The following is a 23,905-nucleotide window of genomic DNA, read 5'->3' as shown; positions in this document are numbered from 1 at the left end:
TGCCGAGCTAAGGAGTTAAGCTTAATTTATCTGATAGGACACCAGGGTAGAGTTTGGAGCAGGGCATGGGAGAAGGCAGATGACACAATCATATTGAATTTAGGTGAGCTCCTTGAGGGCTGCAATTTTGTCTTATTCACCTATAGACCCCCAGTGCCTGCCATGGCACCTGGCATATTAGGAGGTGTTCAAAAAAATATTAGTTTACATTTCAACCAATGATTAGGGAGATGGTAAAAAATTTTGTCAAATAAACAAGTCACATTCTGGAAGTTGTAGGGAGGATGAATAGAAGGAAGGATAATTAAGGATAATAAAGCACTAAAATATGGTCACTTCAGTGAAAGGAAGGGATGGGTATAAGAGACGCCATGATGGAAGAACCAACAGAACTCAGAGACTGTTCAGATGTGAGGGTCGAGAGTGGCTGAAGGATGAATTCTCCCCCAAGACAATCTAAATCTCCTCAACTCGTAACACACTCAAACTACAAGATTTTTTGAAGTGATACCAAATTTGGAGGTATGTGCAAAGATTCCAGTGTGGATTTAGAAACTAACATCTAATTAAAACAATCAACCATTGACTTTTAAAGCAGCAACTATAGATGATTTGGGGGAAAATTAAGTATAACTGTAGGCATTCATCAGTTTATAAATGTCAGGCTTCTGAATGCTTGGATGTGGGTGAAGAGAGGTAATTCTTAGGAGACAGCAAGTGGAGGTGTGCGAAGCTTAGGTCTTGCTGCCTGGCAGAGCTGGGTTGAAGGCCTTTTTCTCAGTTACTGACTAGCTATGTGGCCTGTCAGAGAAACCTGGGGTTTCATTTGCTGTGAATTAATGATTAAAACAGTAGACAGTCATGTGAGAATTCAATGAGATCATGTAAAGGGCCTGGCACACGGTGGGTGCTTCAGAAATGTTAATCCCCCCTCCCTAAACTTCTCTTCTTTTCTTCTCCTGCATCCAGTGGAGTACCCCTACCTCCAACACAATTCTGGCCAAAACATACTTTATTTATAATGACAGCTCCATGAAAGGTTGTGTTTGTAATATGTATGCTATTTTCTTTTATTCTGTGCCAGCATCCAGGCCCCCTCCATTTCCTCCCATTTTTCTGGTGCTTACCTCCAAATATGGTTTCACCAGCAAATTTCCCAAGTATCCGTTTATTCTGTCTTCAGGAAGATTATTAATGAAGATGTTAAGTCAGGCTGGCATAAATAACAATGCTTAAGGCAATTCTCCAGACGCTTTTGTTCCACTCAACAGGGATATGGCGTCATTTATCATTAGGTCTTGTTACAGTTTTCCGGCCCCTTGACAGACTCACATGAGGGCACTCATGTCACAGCTACTTGAATTAGTCTTGCAAGTGAATGCTCATGAGTGACTGAATTAAATGTCACAGCAGGGATAGAACATCTGTTACATCACACTAACCTATCGCTCTCTGCTCTCATAAATCTTTACAATCAAAACAATTAGTCTAGTATGTTATTTCTCATAAACATTGTCTTTTGCTTTGTGTAGCTCATGCCCAAAAGGAGATAATAGACTGGCTGATAAAAGTAACAAAATCTCATCACAGGTTCAAACCTGGTCAAGTGGTGCGTAAGGAATAATGACTCCTTGGCAAAGAGAAATGAATGGCAATAGAGCAGCCTGTACAGAGAGTTGGAATAAGACTCCACCTCGTGAAACTCATTCTACAAAGTCCTGGGGAGAAATCATGACCTGGTTTTAGAACCAAGAATAGTTGCAGTTTTCTTGAACTTGTTTTTTCCTAATAGACCCTAGATTGTGTCACTCCTGGGGGATTCTCTTTTCCCATTTGCTGAAAAAGTTGAGCATTACACGGATGGCACAGATACAGTGGCAAGAAGAGTGGGGTTGCATAATGATGGAGTAGTTTTCAGTCTCTGTCCTGGCTCCATCAGTCTCCGTATTATTTTACTTGCGTCTTTCCCCTCACTTTTTTTTTTTTTTTTTTTTTTTTTTTTTTTGCGGTACGTGGGCCTCTCACGGTTGTGGCCTCTCCCGTTGCGGAGCACAGGCTCCGGCCGCGCAGGCTCAGTGGCCATGGCTCACGGGCCCAGCCGCTCCGCGGCATGTGGGATCTTCCCAGACCGGGGCACGAACCCTCGCCCCCTGCATCGGCAGGCGGACTCTCAACCACTGCGCCACCAGGGAAGCCCCCCTCACTTTTTTTTGATTGTGGCAAAATACACATAATATAAAATTTACCATCTTAACCCTTTTTCAGTGTACAATTTAGTGTACTAAGTACATTCGCACTGTTGTGCAATCATCACCCCAATCAAGCTCTAGAATTCATCTTGCAAAGCGGAAACTCTGTACCCACAAAACAATGTTGTGTTGGCCAAAATATTCGTTCGGGTTTGTCCGGAAGATGGTGTGGAACAACCCAAACGAACTTTTTGGCCAACCCAATAACTCCCTATTCACTCAGCTCCCCTGGCAACTTCCATTGTTTCTGTCTCCATGAATCTGAATCTGACTATTTCAGGTACCTCATATAAGCAGAATCACACAATTGCCCCCTACTTTTTTCAACTTAAGTGTAGTTGATATACAATATTGTATGTTACAGGTGTACACTATAGTGATTCACAGTTTTTAAAGGTTATACTTCAGTATAGCCAATTACAAAATATTGGCTATATTCCCTGTGCTATACAATATATCTTGTAGCTTATTTTAGACATAATAGTTTGTACCTCTTAATCCCTTTCCCTTACATTTCCCCTCCCCGCTTCCCTCTCCCCATTGGTAACCACTAGTTTATTCTCTACATCTGTGAGTCTGTTTCTTTGTCGTTTTATTCACCAGTTTGTTGTGTTTCTTTTTAGATTCCACATATAAGTGATATCTCTTTCCTTGTCTTTCTCTGTCTGACAAATTTCACTTAGCATAATGCCCTCCAAGTCCATCCATGTTGCTGAAAATGACACAATTTCATTATTTTCTGTGGCTGAGTAGTATTCCATTGTGTGTGTGTGTGTGTGTGTGTGTGTGTGTGTATACCACATATATATGTATGTATATACACCACATCTTCTTTGTCCATTCATCTATTGATGGAAACTTAGGTTGCTTCCATGCCTTGACAATTTAGCCTCACTTTTAATAAATGCTATCTTCCCGTATTTTTTGTAAGTTTATAACACCTCTTGAAACAAAATGGAGAATGAATAAATAAGAAATAAATAAGAAATAAATAAGAAAATAAAGGGAAAAGATTTCTTGGGGACTAGAAGATTTCTATTATATGTAAATGAAGTCAGTGGTAAGGCCATAAGGTTTGCTAATATAGAACAAAACACAATAGGTTGTAAGAAATATTCATTATTTATATGGTTAGCTAATGTTCAGACAGGCAGCATACTTAAGGTCAAAGGAGAGATTGGTTGTAGTAGAGGTTTCCACAAAGGAAGAAATATCAAGATAGTTGAACAAGGAAGCAACTGTAGATTCAAACCCAGACCTAATGGGCTAAGTGCCGATGCACTGATCACGAAGATTATTGACAGTGGTTCTCAGACTTTAGTGTCCACAATAACAAATCACCACAAAGCCACCAAAACAAGACTGCCTTGACAGGGGCACATATCACACCAGAGGTTGTGAGGCCCGCCTCTGTTGAGTAGTGTGATTTTGGATTATATTATGCACATAGCCCTACAGTACCCATTACTACCTACTTTTACTGCCTCACTTTCTTTCTTCTACACTGTTACCTGAATGCGCTTTCAAAACCAGACAGAGACAGGACTGCGGCTGCTTGAAATAGACCCGCATTCAGCCCTCTGGTGGAAGGTCAGCAGGGCCTTGACCCACACACACACTATTATTATAGCCTTGAGAATAGGCCTGCGGTTGTTTCATTTTGTATTTCTGCTCTGCCTCTATGTCATCAGGTACCAACTGGCCAGAGGGAAAATACTGGCCCCCACGGAGCTGTGTTCAGCGAGAGAGATCGGTATCTGGCTTCTCCCCCATTTATAGTTTTAATTTTCTTTCTTTCTAGAATATGTCTGTGCTGGAGAATCACCACTGGCGATCTACAATCGGCATGCTTCGAGAATCAAGACTTCTGGCTCACTTGCCAAAGGAAATGACGTAAGTGGCGTAGAGATGAAACATACCGATGTCCACACATTAGAGATAAGCCGCTTTCTCTTGGGCTTGAGACCGCCAGGGTTAATGGCAGGGAGCCAGCCCGCTGTGCTTCCGGCCCGTGCTGCCTTGGTTGCCTATCAGAGGAGATGCGGTGTCAGTTACAGCAACCCAGAAACCAGAATCCCTCTGTGAACTCTGAAAGGGCCTGGAGAGTGTAGGACCTAACGTCAGGAAAAGAGATAATAAACAGCTCTCAGCTTTCACACTCTTCGGCATCAACGCTGTGCCTTGCCAAATTCCTGTCTTTTATGTTAGCAAAATTGTCCTCCTGTGTAGATCCAAATAATAAATATTTATCAAGAAGGAACACAGGAGTTCCCAAGCTAGATTGAAGCCTAGTTCAATAAAGCGTGTTTTGTTATTGCCAGTCTTAGCAAAAGGAGAAGTCAGGAATTCTTTTCTAAAATGTCTTTTGTTAAGTAACTGAATTGGCCCCAGCAATTTTTTTCACCAGGAATTTACCTATGTCTCTTGCATTTTAAACAGAAAGGGAAATACTAGTTTCCTGGTCCACTGTTCCTTAGCCCGGGTATTTAGGTCGAGTCCTACTAAATCCACAACCTGGCCTCATTTCCACCTGGCCTCAGTTTAGCTGCTGTACCATATTGGCCTTAATTTAGCTGCTGCACTGTCTTCCAAGGTCACCGCTAATTCCTATCTGTTTAATTCAAATGCACAGAACCAGAGTAGCTAGGAGGGAAAAAGTAAATAGATCCCTGTACCATCTTTCCGAAAGGCACACAACTTAAGGTCAAGGACCACGTGGTGTCTCTCGGTAGAGCAGGCAGGATGCTCTGGGCTCGCAGGTTTACTCCTGGCACGCTGATTCTATCTCATGCTGTTCCCTAGCACCCAGAGGAAAGTGGAATTTGTGGAAGGAACTTCAATCCTGATAACATTTTACCCCCGAAACCAAATAAAACCAATCCTCACACATGGAATAAAAACTCGTGCCTCTTACTAAAACAATACATTGCAAAGATCGAAAGAATTAAGTGCAAAAAGAACTAAAAACTAGAGCAAGAAATCAAGTAAGGAGGAGGAGGAAGGGAGAGGTGAATGGTAAGGAAGCCAAAGAAAGAGAGAAGAAGGGAAGGAAGGGGAAGGAGACAGGAAGGAATAAAACAACAGGAAAAAGGGAGAAGGAACCTGGAACCAGATTTGTCCCTGTAACGCCCTCCTTAATCCTGCTCGTTGCTCAATTAATATTCATTTCCTAAGATACTTCTACTCATCCCTATGGATTCCAAATAAAAATACTATATTTTTATACGTTTTTGTGGAACATAGTGTTATAAATTGCTTTTGCTAGAAGAAAAACTGTTATGCAATAATATACGTGAAAGGACTTTATAATGAAATTTACGGTCATCCTACTCATAGTGAGTATCCTATCCTCATGTAAATGCCTTCAAATCATTTTTCTGATTCTGAAAGACAGGTTAACCATACACACTAAGGAAAAAATCTGAAAAGTATCAGTTCACACCATATGACGTTGCTGTTTCTGAGAGCCCAGAACAGTAGAATATTGGCAGTTTCATATGATTCAACCTAACATGAACGAGAAAAATGAGATTACTGGTAATCCGGCAGTCCAGGAATAGTAAATGTTAACCTGGCTGGTTTGTTTCCTTTCAGTCTTTTTTTCAGTACAACTATATTTTAAAGAAATGGGGAAGTTATCTCATACAGTGTACGTCCTGCTATTTTTCACTTACTGTAAAGGTCTTTTTCCATATCATTAAACCTGCTGCTAAAATAAAGTACTGCATTTCATTGCATCAAATTGTATTGCCTATTGCCTATTGTTGGGAGTTTAGATGATTTCCAAATTTATGTCATTACAAATAATGCTTAACAAGCATCCTTAAACATATATTTTTATCCCAAACTACGATATTCTATTTTCTCAGAAACTGTTTGTGGTTAGGAGTTATTGATCAGAAAGAAAGGTGTGAATTTTTAAGGTTCTTGTTGTATACTATCAAATTGCTTTTCCAAAAAGCTGTATCTACCTGTATTCCCACTGGTAGATTATGAGAAAATCTACCAATGTACCATCACCAAAATTGAGTTTTATCTCTATTACCTTTTTAAAATATTTGCAGATTTGACAGAGAGAGAGAGAAAGAAAGAAAGAAAGAGGAGAGAGAGAGAGATTCATTGATAACAAATGAAACTAAAAATTTTTCATGTATTTACTGGCCACTGTTATTTCTTTAGAGAACACATTTTGCGTTTGATCTTTTCTTATTTTCTTATGAGTGTTGTTATTCATTTGTAAGAAGTTTTTGTATTTTAACTACAGTAACCATTTGTTATATGTTGTAAATATTATTTGAAGCTTTTAGTTTGCCTTTTAACCTGGTTCATGAAATATTTCACCTAACTAAAATAGTTATGTTTCCTGGTTATAAATTTAATAAATATTCATATTTTTAAAGAATTTATACAATATTGAAAATTATTTTTAAGTGAAAATCATTCATAATTCCCCTGTATGTCTTTCCAAATTCTTCTCTATGACCATAGAGATCATGTCTTACATACTTTGTATCCTGTTTTTTAACATAACAATAAAACATGGTATTTTTCCATGTCAATAAATATAGCTATACATCATCACATGAAATAATTGCATAGTATGCTTGTAACATGGTTCATTTAACCGATCTCCTATTTATAACTTCTTGTGATATTTTTGTCCCTAGAATGTTTCATTATTTTAAACAATGGGATAAACATTCTTATAACATATATCTTTACTAACTGTATCTTTACTAACATGTTCATAGTAAATTTGTAGATGAACTGTTGGTCAAATTATTTATATTTATTGCTTTTAACACTAATTCCTAAATTACCCTTCAGGAACACTGCACCAATTTACACTCTGGCTAACAGAGAATAAGAAGGAAGATTTCCCCATATCATCAACAGCATTAAGTATCACAATCATTAATTAATTCATCATATTATTTAGCAGTTACTTTTAATCCATGCCAATAAAAGTGTGGGAAATAGTATCACATAGCTGTTTTAATATTTTTCGTTATACTAAGAATATTTAATATCTTTTCATATTTTGGGAACATTTTAAATTTCTTTTGTGAACTGCCTATTTTCTGAGATTATTTCTAATGTCCAGAAGTAGACTAAAGATGCGTATGTGGCTTAAAAACAAAAATGTTAATGATGAAACTATAAAGCTTTTAGAATATAATGTAGGGGAATATTTTCATCAGAGGTAGGAAGGATTTCTTAAATAGGAGAAAAATATTAACCTAAATAAAAATATTTATAGGTTAAGCTATATTAAAAATTAAGACTTCCTTTCATCAAAAGACATCATAAAGAAAACAGAAAGACCAGCCACAGAGTGAGAGAAGATATTTGCAACACATAAGTGACAAAAGACCATTATTGAAAATATATTAAAAACTCTTAGAAGCAATAAACAAAACAGAAACCACCCTATAGAATAGTAGGTAACGACTAGAATAGAAACCTCACCAAAAAAATAGAAATGGCCAATAAACACATAAAATATGTCCAGCCTCATTAGTTATCAAGGAAATTCATATTAAGATTATAATGAGTTGCGTGACATTGGCAAATGGGCAAAAAAAATGTAAAGTGTAAGACTATAAGGCAATGAGAACCTCATCTATTACTGTTTGGAGTGTAAATTTATACAACTGTTTTGGAAATAATCAGCAATATCTAAGAAATTGAAGGTGAACATCTCTGTGATCCAATAATTTTATTCCTGGATATAGTCCCTAGAGAAACTTTGCACATGTGTAACTGGAGGTACATGAGGGTGTTTATTGTGTCATTTTTTCCATAGTAGTCAAAAGCTAGAAACTACTCAAGTTACCATCAAAAGTAGAACAGATAAATACATTGAAGGATAGTCCTACAATAGGATACAATATAATCAAGAAAATGGATGAATGACAGCTCACACATCAACTTAGGTGACTTTCAAAAATACCTTAGGCTAAAGAAGCAAGTCACAAACTGATACTTATCACATAACTTAACGTGCAAAAGCAGTTAAAGTTAAACCATATTATTTAAACATGCGTACACAGGTGGTAAAATTGTTATACGTAGCAAGGAAATTATTAAAACAAAGGTCAAGAGAGTGGTTACTTCAGGGTTGAGGGGAGGTGGGGCTGGATGAGAGACACAATGAGGACCTTCTGGGGTACTGGCAGGCAACGATCTTGACCTGGATGGTGACTGTAAGATGTTTATTTGATATTTATTCATTAAATTGTATATGTGTACTCTATGCTCTCTACTTAAGGATACTTCACTTTTAAAGGTGAATTTTAAAAATAGGTATGGATATTCCTCCCATTGATTACTTTCCATATGTGAGGAAAAGCTCTGATTTGTTTTATTTTTCCAAAATATCCCATTTTCCCTATACCATCTGTTGACCAATATATTGCTTGACCACTGCTTTTTAATGGTGCCTTAATCAACTGTGATTCTTTTTTAAGTTCCAGTATCTCTTTCCAACCTATCAGTTTTGTTCCCTTGATGGGTCTTTCCATGCCACAGAATCAGTCGCTATTATTGTCTTCATTACTGTTACTATTATCATGCCCATTTCTCTCCCCATGCAAATCTTAACGTTTGAGTTGGTTTGAACTCTATAAAAAGCACAATTCAAATGCCTGTGATTCTGTGAGTCTTTCTGTGTCCTCCTTAAAGCATACATTTCTCGTTGGCTTTCGATCTTCCCACCCGTAGGAACCATGGGAATGTATAAACTGCCACAACTCTGTTCACCCATGGTTTCAATCTCTCTGTCCAGTCCTTGACATACATCCCATCCAAGGACAGAAATGATGGTGGGTGAAAGAATCATTCTCGGGCTGCAAGGACTGGGATTCTGTGTAATAAACAGAATCAGAGGCAGAAATGAGAGTACAAGCCACCTGATGATGACAGAATCAATCACCCTCCTCAAAGGAATTTGCTTTGTGTGTGTGTTTTCTCTTTCATTCTTGTGGATGCAGACAGGATATTGAACAGCAGCTGGGCTCCTTGATCTTGGCGACAGACATCAACAGACAGAATGAATTTTTGACCAGATTGAAAGCTCACCTCCACAGTAAAGACTTAAGCCTGGAGGATGTACACGACAGGCACTTTATGCTTCAGGTAAACAACAACAACAAAAAGAAGTCATTACCCTCACTGGGTATAACACTTAAGGACACGATGCATCATTTTAATGCATCTGAGAAGAAATATCTCCCATGGTATAAGCTAGAGTGGTGACCTACTTTATTAAAAACTTTTGAGACACATGAAATTTTTAAGTGGTTTCCAAGCAAGTAAAATCTGGGTTTCACGTCAGTAAGTTGATAATATCTCATTTTTCCTTGTTTGGTAACTGGTTCACCACAACGTAGTTGTGTAGTTGCATGCAATAAGAATCTACCACATTTCGTGCCTTGATATAAAGCTGATCACTATCATACCTGTGCAATGTAGAAAACTGTTTCTCTAATACAAAAGTATATTGTGTTAACTATAGTACTAACAAAAATTGAAAAACGAGTATCCTTCCTTTACCTAAAGCCTATTTAATTAAACCCTGCTTTCCTTCCTTTTACTACCTTAACTCATATTTTCATCTGAGGCTCAGACGTGTTTACCTAGTCTTACCATTTTTAGGCACCAATAAATAAAGGATTTTAAGTTTAATTGAATGAATTGAATCATATCAAGCCCAACCCTTTCTGCTTCCTTCCATGGCAAAAAGCCATTTGTGAACTAAGAAAGAACAAGGTGAGAAGTGGACCTTGGAAGCAGAAGTCTGACCTGCTGTATCCAAACCAGAGCCTTTTGCTTGATCTCCCATTTTCTCTCATTTTCCTTCTTTCCTTTTGGCACAAAAGACTGAATGGGTGAATCCTGGATGCATCTAGATAGGCCAGCTTTAACCACGGACGTGGACCTGCACGTGGGAGACTGAACCATACGGTTTCTTCCCTTCCATGCCTTCAGGCTGCCTTCGGAAGCTGTCCAACTGCTCCATCCTTTTAAGGAAATACCCTCCTCCCAGCTGTAAAACTGTATCTCCCTCCTTCTTTCTTCCCAAACTAGTCTTCTCGTCCCTGAGTGCCACAGACGCCTGATTGTAGAAACTCAAGCCTAGTTGTGAGTAGCTGAAAGATTTGGCCTGGACACTTGCATTTCAAAAGGAAAGCTTGCTAACACACACGACTCCCTCAAGGGTGGAACCTGGAGAGGACTTCTGCCCCTGACCTACTCCAACACGTACTGGTGTCCCCCATTCACCAGGAAATAAAGAACCAACCAGGTTTGCAACTTAATATGATTCAGGCTCTCCCAGACCCCAGCACTGCTAGCAGTTCTACGATCCCAAAGAACTCGGTCCAAACCAGCAGACCTTGCTGATGGACGGGCATGCCACCAGAAGCCCATCTGGGCAGTGGGCTCTTGGCAGTTGGTAGTTAAGGGGAGAACTTACTTCTCTGGAAATGCAAGGAAACCCTCCCAGGGTCAGCATCTCTGACAAAAGCTGGTATCCCAGATGCAGAACAGTGTGAGCAAAGCCAAGAAGGCCCAGATTTATCTCTGCAAACCAAACACTCCTAGGCTTGATATGACTTGGCTCCCCGGCTGGCAGTCTGAGCTTGTTCACACTCACAGACACGGGCATATAAATGCAAACACAAATAATTTAATGTATGGACTCGGCCAGTGTGGCCACTATGAGAGTGAGTGAGGTCCCAGTGATCTCACTTGAGCCTGGCTGGGTCCCCTGCGGCCTCCCTGCCCACAAGGAGTGAAGCGGCAGGAACCAGGCCACGGCTTTCCTCGGCCTGCCTGCCCCGTCTCCTCCAGGTAGCTCCGTGTCCTCGGACGATGGCTCTTCTCTCCTTCTCACTGCTATGAAGTGGGAGTTCTGAACGAAGGTTTTGTGCGGTGATGAATAAGCGCTGTTTTCCTGAAGAGGCACGTCAGGGAAGCCTCTATAAATACAGGCCTGGTACCATGAGGCCGACTGGCAGGTCCGATGGCCCCTTGGGCTTGGGGTGCATTTGCTGCTCAAAGATCATCCTCTGACCCTCTCTCCCTGCCCTGTCATTTCTCAGATTGCCTTGAAGTGTGCTGACATTTGCAATCCTTGTAGAATCTGGGAGATGAGCAAGCAATGGAGTGAAAGGGTCTGTGAAGAATTCTACAGGCAAGGTTAGTAGTGATCCGACAGCTGACTTTTCATTGCCCCTTCTCCTTTCAGGCATTTATCCTAATAAAACAGGGAATGGATCATCTATCATGACATTTGTTCTTTCATCAACTCTTATTATCCCAGCCTTTCTCTTTAACCCTCTTGCGAACCATCCAGCCCTTTTCTGGAAATAATTTGAAAATATTAATAAATAACACTGATTTACCAAGGAAACAGGTAATAATGAGGTACAGTAAAAATGAGCAAAAGGGGGACGTATATATATAATTTGTTAATGGTTTTTCTCTGTGGACATAAGAATGTGCAGGACTGTTTGATTTTTACTCTGACCTTCATTTGTATGAGCTGAGCACAGCCTAAAGGCTAAATGCCATTTGGGATCAATGTTTTCCACTCTGACAGAAGGACTTAGACTTTTTTTGTATTCCTTTCCCTCACTTTCTTAAATAAAGTGAATAATGAAATAGAGCACAGCTGGCCAGTGTTCATCCTCTCAAATATATGCAGTGAAAAGACAAGTGGCCCCAAGTTAGGGTATAAATTTTAAGAGATTAACCTCATTCAGAAAGCAATGAATTAACAGCAGGATCTTGATGTTGGGTGGGATCTTGGCCTTTAAACACAGCTTGTTTCTTCAGGCCCGGTTTCAGTGCTCAGGATGTTTTTTCAGGCACAACAGTGCCCTGATGTTAGTGACAGGATCAGGTCTGAGAGGCTGAGAACAAATAAGGCCCGAAGTGTCCCACATACCAGTTCTGTGGGGAGGTCAAGTAGCAACAGTGAGCCTTTTGGAGAAGCCTCCGTAGAAAGATGTGTCAGTGATACTGAGATGGTCCCAAAGACAGAAGACAAAGCAGAACGGATAGGGTTCATGTGGGACCAGCAGGCTGTGCTCCGCATCTCTTTCCTTTGAGTAAAAGCACTCATGGAGCTCCCTCTCTATGTACTTTCACTTCAAATGAGTGTGAGTGGTTAGAAAACAAAAGGCCAGTCCTACTTGCCCATGATATAACATCTCCACTGAGAGAAAAACAAAAGGAAATATGATGAACTTAGAGCAAGGAGGTTTCAGGTTAGATAAGATAAATACTTTCTTTACTATATAAGATACAGAAAATATGGAAATAGCATAGCGAGAAAAGGGCTGGGATCTTCATTCTTGATCAAGCAATGATTCTACTCTGTCCCTCTTGGTTTTGACTCAGTCATGCGTTCTTGTTGGCATTGATTGGAGTTTAACCCTTTCATTTGCTTATCTTGAGCCCTATTTGGATTATGAGCAGCTTGGGGCCTGGACCATGTCCCCTGGGCAGATGGTAAGGCCCACAGAGCTGGTGAGTGGAAGTTGTTAACTAAGTGGAATAAGTGGGATCTACCAATAAAGGTAATCTGTAGGATGTCTTGGCAAAAACTTGTCCTCATAATAATATGCATGTGCAGCATCATAAGACAGAACAACCTAGAATATTTGTAACTCTGATCACGAAAGGTGAGCTTTCAAACACTCTGCTGTGGCATGTTTCCTAGCAGAGAAAGGAGAATTCAGAGGGCATGTCGAGTCCCTTTTATTTAATAGCCTTATGGTCTAGCAGAAGTTCAGCTTATTTAAGAGAAGACCAGACTCTCGGGTTATCCAAACTTCTTGTCCTCCATACTGAGTTATTTTTTTAGAAATTCTATAAAGCACCATTTGTATCATTTTGATTAATCTTCTTCTGGCTTTCAGTTTAGGATTTGGGCTTCCACAGACTGCTAACAGTCCCAGCCAAAGTATCTTTAATGATTTGTGTTGTTGAGCAAAGGAAAAACCCTAAAATCAAGGCCAGGGCCAGAAGGGGAAAGGAAGATGAGACCTCATGAGTTAGGAAGACAGTGTTAAATTCTCAGAACAGACATTAGGATTCATACATCATTCACCCTCGTCCTCTCAGTGCCTTAAAAAAGTAGAATTTCTGTCCTATTGTAACTGCAGATTGGTATTTCTCAATGAACCAAGATTCCCCGAAGTTTTCATCGAACATCTGCTTCCAGCCTTGTCTAATCCTCAGCAAAGCTGTGATTTTCCTATGTGCAAAGACCCACTGGGGGTGTCATGAAGGAGGCAAAGAATTATAGTTAATGTTTCATAAGCTCAAAATACTAACCAGTAGAGTTCCTGGAGGAGAGAAACTCCAATTTTCCTCCTTGTATTCTCTACATTGATTAACAAAGTGTCTGAAATATGCAGTGCTTTGTAAATATATGTTGAAATAAGTGAAAGACTAAATGATCCAATTGGAAGACCTCTTATGGTAGAGGTCACAGGAGAAGACCTAGTGCTGAGGATGGCAGAATCTGAGCTGGGTATTCAAGGATGTGTAGTGACTGCACTTTCCAGTAGGATAAACGTGAGGCACATGTAGCTAGTTAAATTTAAATTAATTAGGTTAAATAAAATGGAAAATTTAGTTCCTCAGTTTTCTTGATCTGATTTCAAGGGGCTACCATAGTGGGCAGTGCAGAGAACATTTCCATCATTGCAGACAGTCCCAGTGGTCTAGATAGAGAGGAGTAGAAATGGACAGAAGCACTGCGGACCATCCCCCTGCCTCACAGACCAGCTTGGTCCCATAGAAAGTGAGAATATGAGGATCTGTTGAGGCCCCTGTACACCAGGCTAAAAGTAGAGAACATGGCAATGGGAGTCATCTTAGAAAGTACAATTAGGGCAACGTGTATAACTGAAGCAGAAGAAATACTAAAGAAACTAGCTAAGAAGCAAAAAATCGGAATGAGTTATTAAGGAACCAGATAAAGAAAATGTGGTGTATGTATACAATGGAATACTACTCAGCCATAAAAAAGAATGAAATTTTGCCATTTGCAACAACATGGATAGACCTGGAGGGTGTTATTCTTAGTGAAATAAGTCAGACAGAGAGAGACAAATACTGTATGTTTTCACTTATCTGTAGAATCTAAAAAATAAAACAAATGAATGAATATAACAAAACAGAAACAGACTCACAGATACAGAGAACAAACTAGAGACTACCAGCGGGGAGAGGGAAGGGGGAGGGGCAAGATAGGGATAGGGGATTAAGAGGTACAAACTTCTAGGTATAAAATAAATAAGGTACAAGGATGTGGGACTTCCCTGGTGGTCCAGTGGTTAAGACTCCGTGCTTCCACTGCAGGGGGCGCAGGTTTGATCCCTGGTCAGGGAATTAAGATCCCACATGCCGTGCAGCCAAAAAAAACAATAAAATAAAGATAAATATTAAATTTTTTTAAAAAGGTACAAGGATGTAATGTACAGCACAGGGAATATAGCCAATATTTTATAATAACTTTAAATGGAGTATAATCTATAAAAATATTGAATCACTGTGTTGTACACCTAAAATGAATATAATATTGTAAATCAACTATTCTTCAATTAAAAAAAGAAAGAAAGAAAGAAAGAAACCAGACTAGAGTCAGGCAGAGTGAAAGTACGGAAAATAGATGTTTCAACAGAGGAGTAAACAGGATTTGCTTCCTCAATACAGAGGGTAGAGGGAAGGGAAAAATCAAAGACAACTCCTCCAAAGTGTCAGACTTAACTGAAAAATCACTATTAACAGAACTATGGAGGTGAGGAGTAAAACCAACTTTAGGAGAATTCATTTTAATATTAAATGGTGTCATGCCCTGCCCTCAGAAGGCTATTATCATCTGACTTCCCTGAACTCCTCAGTTAAGCCAAAGTGATTTCCTCACATCAGTTTTGAGAATCACGAGGGCCCGAGAGACCATGGGAGCCGTGGCTAAAGTCTTAGAGAAAATGACAGACACATGGCATCTCAAAAGATCCTAGCTTAATGGTTAAGTGCAGACCCTCTGAAGCCAGACATTCTGGGTTGGAATCCAGGCTCCCCTATTCACTGGCAGAAGGACCTTAGGTCAACATATTTCCCTACGCTTCATCTCAATTTCCGCATCTGTAAAATGGGGGTTATAGTGAGGTTGTTATGAGGATTAAATTAACTAAATAGGTAAAATGCTTAGAACGTGCCTGACACACAGTAAGCATGATATAAATGTTATGGATGTGTTTCTCTCCTCTAGTTTAGAGGAGTGCACTCACAACTGTGAACTCAGCTAGTGTTTCTGAGACCCAGCTTCTGTACTGATTAACCAGATTGTTTTTCCCAACAAAATAATTATGCACAATTTTTCACCTTCAGGAAGAATTGATAAAATACTTTGATAAAGCTTTGCATGATGCATTTCTCTTTTGCTCTAGCTGAAGGAGACATTAAAAAGAAAGATCATCCTGAGCTTTATACTTTCTTTAACCTTCATTTACACTAAGTAAAACTCTAAGGAGTAAGAATGAAAGATACCAGACCCTTATTTTGGATTAATTTTGTAGCTACAGAGATGCTCTTCAAATGAGATCTTTCTACTTCCTCTTCCCGATTTCCTGCCTACTAATTATTCCCGGTTGTTCAGGTGAAACCAGATGAGGGTCAGGCAGAGTGAAAGGAGGGGAAAAGCATAAAACCTGTTTTCTTAATCTGCAACTTAAAACCAGAACTTCCATCTCATATTAGGAAATTGGCCATTCGTTTTCTTGTTTTTATAGATTTTTGTTCAAAAGCTTATTCTAATCCCAGAGCATACCTACTTACAATGAGCCTACTGTAAATGATCGTCGATACTCTGATATTTTAAATTTTTGCAGAAGCTACCAGAGCAGGGCAGAGCCAGTTGTTGCTAAAGGGTTCCTAGTGATAAGGCAGGGAACAGTAATTCCCAGATAACTTCTTCCAACTAGATCATTAAAACTATCAACACTCATTCTTATAGGTTCTCGATTACCAATGTGTTTCTTCTTTTTTCTTCGTAGGTGACCTTGAACAGAAATTTGAACTGGAAATCAGTCCTCTTTGCAATCAACAGAAAGATTCAATCCCTAGTATACAAATTGGTGAGTCGAATTCAATTTTAATTTTAAATCAACAGTTTCAGCACCTCTGCTAAGAGTCACTAAGAAGATCTACACACAGCTTTCTCAAGATCCAAACGAGAGGTTTAATCAATGGCGCTTTGAATGGCTGAGTCCAAATGAACACTCTAGTCATGACTAATTACCAACTGAGATGAAAAATAGGGTAAAGGCTTTGTTACAGACCCTTAATAACTAACCTGTATTAACTTTGTAGTTCAGAATTGAATCAAAACCAAATGAGTAGAGGAAAGTAACAAGAATCAACTATTGGCTGCTGAAGATCGGATTAGCTCACACTCTCTTTAGGACATGAAGGGTGGGAAATCTGCAGTTCAGGATCCTTCCAATTTGGCCATTACCCTTCATCCTCAATGCTCAATGCTAGGTGCTTGGTTCCCAGGCCCAGGCCCCACCAGCCATGTGACATGGGATCCCATGCTTCTCTAGTCTTCACTTCAAAATGGATTTTCAGTCTCATCCTCTTAGGACCACACTCTCAAGTATCAATTGCACTAAAATGTTAAACGGTGATGTTAATGCCTCTAAAATAATTGTTTCTATCACTCCTTGAAACACTCTACCAATTCCATCTACGTTTAAAGCAAGTCTTTCTTTTCCTTGCAGTTCCCTCCAATTAAAACCAAACTCAGTTGATGGACACTTAGGTTGCTTCCATGTCCTGTCTATTGTAAATAGAGCTGCAATGAACATTGTGGTCATGACTCTTTTTGAATTATGGTTTTCTCAGGGTATATGCCCAGTAGTGGGATTGCTGGGTCATATGGTAGTTCTATTTTTAGTTTTTGAAGGAACCTCCATACTGTTCTCCATAGTGGCTGTATCAATTTACATCCCCACCAACAGTGCAAGAGGGTTCCCTTTTCTCCACACCCTCTCCAACATTTATTGTTTGTAGATTTTTGGTGATGGCCATTCTGACCAGTGTGAGGTAATACCTCATTGTAGTTCTGATTTGCATTTCTCTAATGATTAGTGATGTTGAGCAACCTTTCATGTGTTTGTTGCCAATCTGTATATCTTCTTTGGAGAAATGTCTGTTTAGGTCTTATGCCCATTTTTGGATTGAGTTGTTTGTTTTTTTGACACTGAGCTGCATGAGCTGCTTGTATATTTTGGAGATTAATCCTTTATCAGTTGCTTCATTTACAAATATTTTCTCCCATTCTGAGGGTTGTCTTTTCGTCTTGTTTGTAGTTTCCTTTGCTGTGCAAAAGTTTTTAAGTTTCATTAGGTCCCTTTTGTTTCTTTTTGTTTTTATTTCCATTTCTCTAGGAGGTGGGTCAGAAAGATCTTGCTGTGATTTATGTCATAGAGTGTTCTGCCTATGTTTTCCTCTAAGAGTTTGAGCGTGTCTGGCCTTCCATTTAGGTCTTTAATCCATTTTGAGTTTATTTTTGTGTATGGTGTTAGGGAGTGTTCTAATTTCACTCTTTTACATGTAGCTATCGAGTTTTCCCAGCACCACTTATTGAAGAGGCTGTCTTTTCTCCGTTGTATATTCTTGCCTCCTTTATCAAAGATAAGATGGCCATATGTGTGTGGGTTTATCTCTGGTCTTTCTATCCTGTTCCATTGATCTATATTTCTGTTTATGTGCCAGTACCATACTGTCTTGATTACTGTATCTTTGTAGTATAGTCTGAAGTCCAGGAGCCTGATTCCTCCAGCTCCGTTTTTCTTTCTCAAGATTGCTTTGGCTATTCGGGGTCTTTTGTGTTTCCATACAAATTGTAAAATTTTTTGTTATAGTTCTGTGAAAAATACCATTGATAGTTTGACAGGGATTCCATTGAATCTATAGATTGCTTTGGGTAATGTAAAAAAAAAAATAAATGAAATAGATAACTAATAAGAACCTGCTGTATAAAAAATTAATTAATTAATTAAATTAAAAAAATAAAAACATGTTGCCACATAAGTGAAATATAGCAGTTAAAGGCTGCATGTTAATTTCAAGATTTGTTAGAGCAGAGATAATAAACTTACAAAAAAACCCCAAAAAACTCAGAACTTTAACTCTTTACTTATAAACTATGGCCCTGACATGTACCATTTCATGTTTTTCACCAGTTCCCACAGACCTCAGACAGCTTAACACATTCACAGTGTTGCAAACCTCTGCAAGCTCAAGGCTTAATGCCTGGAGATTGGAGTGAAAGGGTCACCTGAAAACATCAGTTGAGAACTGAGAAAACCAGAGCCAGTTAGAATGATATGCTTCCAATTACTGTGGGTCAAATTGAACCCACAGTCCCACAAAAGAGTCACAAAGTCAAACTAAGGAAATAGGAACAAAATTTATCTAGTTTAAAAAATTTGAAGGGAATATACAAATGTTAAAATAGATGTGTTGGAACTCTGAGATTACTGGTGATCTTTTTTTTTCCAAATTGCCCTTGATATCGTTACGTTCTTTTTACAATTAAACCGATTCATGCACCTGAAAAAGGGAGAGGGGTGTTGTTATAAAAAATAAAACCCTGCAAGAATCCAGAGCAGATGAAGCTACAGAACTGCAGCGGAGGGGGAAGGGCATCAACATCAACAGAAATGCAGCCTCAGCCTCTTTGGATCCAATGCCCTATCAAGTAGGAAATTCTGCAGATGCAATTCAAAAGGAATAGACCCCCAACCAAAATCCTAATCCTTGGGACCCAGCTTGCTAAATTCTGGCTAGAAAGAAATTTGCCAGGCACCTGTTAAAGACATTTTGAGCCCCCAGAGAAAAGCATTCACATTATTAAGCACACAACCTAGATTTGCAAGACAGGCTTGATTTCGGAGATTCTATTCTCTTGTTGTCATGAGAACACACTTATTTTGTCAGATCATATGTCCTGATTTTCAGCTCAGGAAAATGTGGTTACCATAGATACCTGTTTTTAAAATGGGATGGGGATTGAATGAAAAGGAAAATCCCATGGGTGCTACACCAGCACACCAATAAAGAGAAAGAGGTGATTATAAAACAACCCTTAGTAGGTAAATCTTTCTGTCTCTGTTCCACATCTCCCAGCTCTGTAGGTTCAAGGCTGGGTGGTGTGGTGTGCATAGGTAGATCAGGCTAAACTGGAAAAACCCAAATAGATCAACAGAATCTAATGGGAACTGTGGGCTCCAGGCTCCCAGACAAGGATTTTTCCAGTGGGTGCTAAATAATGCAGCTAGTTCCTCCATTCTGATTACGCTGGGATTGAAAATGTCCCCTCTCTTTTTCCTTTCCCAGTCCACAGTGAGGATTTCCTGAGTGCCATCTCAGGCTTAGACCTGATTTTCTTTTAAGTAATTCATATTTACCCAAGTGAGACAGGGATTTAATATCCACCCCCCACACTCATATTCCTCCCCTCTCCCTATCGAACTCTACATTTTAAAAAGAAGGCATTAAATCAGGGCTTCAGTGGTTGGGAGTCCGCCTGCCGATGCAGGGGGCGCGGGTTCGTGCCCCGGTCCGGGAGGATCCCACGTGCCGCGGAGCGGCTGGGCAAAAAAAAAAAAAAAAAAAAGGCATTAAATCAAATGAATCTCTAATTGGTGCAGCCTATAGAAAGATGAGGAGAAAGAGGCTTTCCTTCAATCCCTGTGTACTCTGAAGCCATCATTTCTCCCCTGCCCCACTCCCACCACTCCAGGAAGACAATAAATATCCCAGCAAAGTCAGGCTCTACATCGCTTGAATAGAAGAGGGAGGTTTGCGCAAATACACAAGGAACCTATGGGGCAGGCTCCCAAGTGCAGAAGCCTTTCTTCATGTGAAAAACTGCCTCATGGTGTTTCTTCAGACTTTAAAATCACTCTTCTATCTCCTATAAGAGGTCTTTATATCTGACGAGTAGAAATACAGAGGTGTAATTCCAGAGTAATTTCAGGAAGAAAATGAGTTGATTTTTAAGTACTGGATTTTTAAATGTGGGATTTGTAACTTGTTTTATACTTAAGGTAAACCTGATAAATATTCGCAACTTAAACTTTAGAATAGTATAATACTGCACATTATCTTTTTAGATACCTAATATCTAATCTCTCTTAAGATGAAAGATATCAAAATTAGATATGGAGATTGTGAAGGAGGTGAAGAAAATTCAAGAATAGCAAGCAAGAACATTCCAAAGTGAAATCCTTGCTTTGCTGACTCCCTGTATAACCTTATCAAGATGTAGACAGCAAGTCACTGGCTTAACCTTCCTCCTCAGGTTCAGGTAATCTAAAATAATCTTATACTATTCAAATCATATTTCACATCTGATGAGATGATGCAGGCATGTACAATAACATTTTGCTTTGCTGCATTCTTTTTTCATCTCTATAGCATCCTCAAAGGCCAAGTATCTGCTGTTCGTCCAATAAAAGGATAATCAAATCAAGCCTTATAATTCACAGGCCTGTAAACATACAGGGTTAGTTGTTGGAAGATTTCGTTAGCTGAAAAGCACTTGCCTTTTCTCCCCATACCTACATGTCAGGGAAATACAATAAAACCTAAATATATCCAAATTTGTGATGAGTCCAGTTATTCCAGCCTAGACTGGAAGTTATCTTTGCTTTAATAAATCATGTTTAATATGGAAGGCACATTAACAGTGAAACATGGTTAGAAAGCAACAAGGCTAAAATAATTAAGAGAACAGACATGCAAACAAAGAAGTCTCATATCAATCCATCTTATCTAGTCATTCAAGCAGAACTTTTATGCAGGTAAAAATCTGTATTGAAGACGAATGAACTTTTATTACCTACACCTAGTTGTTTAACATAATTGAAAGTAAGACAAAACTGTGAAATGATAATCCTGAAAAAATACCCTACGGAGTAGATGTATGAATTCTTCAGATGGTCTAAATCAACGAGGTGCCCCTTCCTGGTATCATTTGTTCTTTCCTCCCCTCCCCCACCCACCCTCCTCAGTTCTAGCACAAACTTTTTTTTCCTTTTTTCCTTATATGTCTTCCCCCTTCTTCAAATAATAATAGCCAATATTTATTGAGTGTTTATTATGTGCCAGGAGCTTTCTAAGCATCTTCACATGTGTTAAGTCATTTCATTGTCATAACAACCCTATGGGTTTGGCACCGTTCTTAACGCCTTTTTACAACTGCAGAAACTGAGGCACTGAGAGGTTAGATGCCGAGCCCAAGGTGACATATCTTATGCTTCGACACTGAGGGCAGGGACCGCATCTTGGTGGCCTTCTTACCCACGGGCTCAGCACATCGTGGGCCCAGTCATGTTTGTTAGGGAGGAAGAAGTAGGTCTTACTGCCCTGCTGGTGATGAGCTTGGCCTTGCCTGTTCCAGGTTTCATGACCTACATCGTGGAGCCCCTCTTCCGTGAATGGGCCCGTTTCACGGGACACAGCGCCCTGTCTGAGAGCATGCTAAGCCACCTGGCGCACAACAAAGCCCAGTGGAAGAGGCTGTTGCCCAACCAGCGCAGAAGCAGCAGCGGTGGCGGTGGCAGCGGCGGCCCAGACCACACCGGCCCAGGGACCGAAGCTGAGGGGCAGACCGTGACCGAAGGCGACGCCCCGTAGTGCCAGCCAGGCCTGTTCCCTGCTCTGCACACTGAGAGTGCCAGCCTCCTCGCGCAGAGGCCTCTGGGAGGGCAGATGCTCTGAGGGGCTCTTGCCGGTAAACCCAGCCCCTCTCTGGGTGTCGTCCTGGGGCTCTTTGGAACGATAACCTCCTCCCGCTCACCTGCCTCCCTCCTTTTTCCAAGTGTACAGAAGCCATCCGTCACCTCAGCATTAGCTGCCGAAATAAGGAGCTCCATTCCGCCATGAGGGAGCTAGCTGATTCCAGGGGCCGGCTTGGCCCTCGAGGTGAAGACTGGGGAGTAAGAAAGAGGTGCTCCTGCCGTGGGCCCCTCGGGTCCTGGGTCACACTGAGACAGGCGGCACTTCCTAAGTCCAGAGCATTTTTAGCGTTGGCCCTCGGACTGCTGATCTGCATGACAAAAACACCAGCATATTTGGAACTCCAAGGATATTGGTTTCAGGTGCAAGAGCCCAAATGAGAGCGTGAGAGAAAGTACCTTCTATTTTAATAATAATTATTATTATAAAAATAATAATAAATCTTTTTAACTTTTCTATTTTATGCACTAGACAATGGATCTAAAACTATGGGCAAACATTACTCAATGTACCCAAACTCGAACGGGGGTTCACTGTTTTCTTACGGACTTTATGCCACTTTGGGTCAGAGATTTGGCATCTTCTCAATTAAGAAACAACGTTTCCGATCCGATCCAAGGGGAAGGTGCTGTACAGTTCATTCCTTTGCACCATTTGCCAATCTGTCTTTTATCGATAACTCAGATTCAGTGACATGTTTATATTCACACCTGCACATTCTCTGTAAATATCAAGCGCTACTGATTCCCATGCCAAAATACATGAGTATTATGGGATTGCTACCTGTATAAACAATGGCACTGTGAACAGAATACTGTTAGTTTTAATACAAGAGAATGCATTTGTAAATATGGTATAGAGTTTATTAATATACTACTGTTTGCAGATAAAGGCCTTAACTTTAAACATCTTTCATCTTCTGAAAGCTGCCCAACTTAAATCCTCACAGATGTCCTTCTGAACTGCCTTCCCATGTCCATCTTTATGCTTTCCAGCTAAGGTCACAAAGCAAAACTGAATAAAGTCTTTGAGGAAATATTTTGGAAACTTCACATGCATTCCACTTGAGACCATAGTGTTTAATCTATGGCACCAAGCATTCTTTCCTCAGATGAACAAGACCCTTCGGCAAGCCTGAAGTCACTTTCAACACAGCGATGTTTCACTCTGTTTTAACAAGCCAGCTGATAAGCTTGTGTTTATACGACTCTTGTCATGGACATGGCAGTGTGTCAGCCTCGCGGGACACATAGCAGGTCTCACAAACCTTCCGTGACCCCGTCATCTATCCATCAGGGACTTCCCTGCTCCCCTAGCACGCTGTCATCTGTTCTGGCTACAGTACCAAAGCATCTCTGGTTTATGGTTGGCGTGCGTTTCTTTGGTTTATGGTTGGCGTGCATTTCTTTGGTGTCAGTAGTAACTGGATTTTCCTTTTTCCTTCATTTCATGTGAACAACTACGCGACTGTTTAGCAGACGTTAACATAATTTAAGGAAAGAAAATATTTCAGTTGTCTGATAGAATTTACCTTCCTGGGTAGGTTTTAGTTGCCATTTTTTCTGTATATACTTGGCCGGAAAATCAATTTACTACATACAGCATTCTTCTCTAGTCAGCTAAACTCTGTGCATTGAACATTTTCTTTGGAAGTTCTAGCATAACTAATGTTAGATGAAAATTGGCAATGCCCCCTTTCTTTTTACCTTAAACAATGTGGTAGTGGGAGAATGATACTATGATTGTTTCTGCCACTATCAATCAAGGTGTTTCGCAAGCTGATAGAATGTCAGCTAACTCTCATTTCCTAAGTGCAACTCTTTTTT

At 39.9% G+C, this 23,905-nt stretch overlaps 1 protein-coding gene across 3 annotated transcripts in view; it reads left to right on the top strand.

Moving 5' to 3' along the window:
* PDE7B (phosphodiesterase 7B) overlaps positions 1-22,985 on the top strand; it is a 338,881-nt gene extending 315,896 nt beyond the window's left edge. Inside the window, exons 9-13 of one of the 3 annotated variants that reach the window (XM_007452971.1) lie at positions 4,051-4,142; positions 9,242-9,386; positions 11,354-11,450; positions 16,325-16,405; positions 21,742-22,985. In XM_007452971.1, coding sequence (XP_007453033.1) covers positions 4,051-4,142; positions 9,242-9,386; positions 11,354-11,450; positions 16,325-16,405; positions 21,742-21,977 — 651 coding nt within the window. In that variant the 3' untranslated portion in view covers positions 21,978-22,985. Of the gene's footprint in view, positions 1-4,050; positions 4,143-9,241; positions 9,387-11,353; positions 11,451-16,324; positions 16,634-21,741 lie in introns of those variants that run through there. The other 2 variants (XM_007452970.1, XM_007452972.1) reach the window with 2 other exon arrangements.
* Positions 22,986-23,905: the final 920 nt, after the last annotated feature.

This window comes from Lipotes vexillifer, unplaced genomic scaffold (assembly GCF_000442215.2).
Source record: "Lipotes vexillifer unplaced genomic scaffold, Lipotes_vexillifer_v1.1 scaffold155, whole genome shotgun sequence".
Lineage (NCBI taxonomy): Eukaryota > Metazoa > Chordata > Mammalia > Artiodactyla > Lipotidae > Lipotes > Lipotes vexillifer.
Note: the sequence above shows the minus strand (reverse complement) of the source record. Positions and strands in the feature narration are given on the sequence as shown.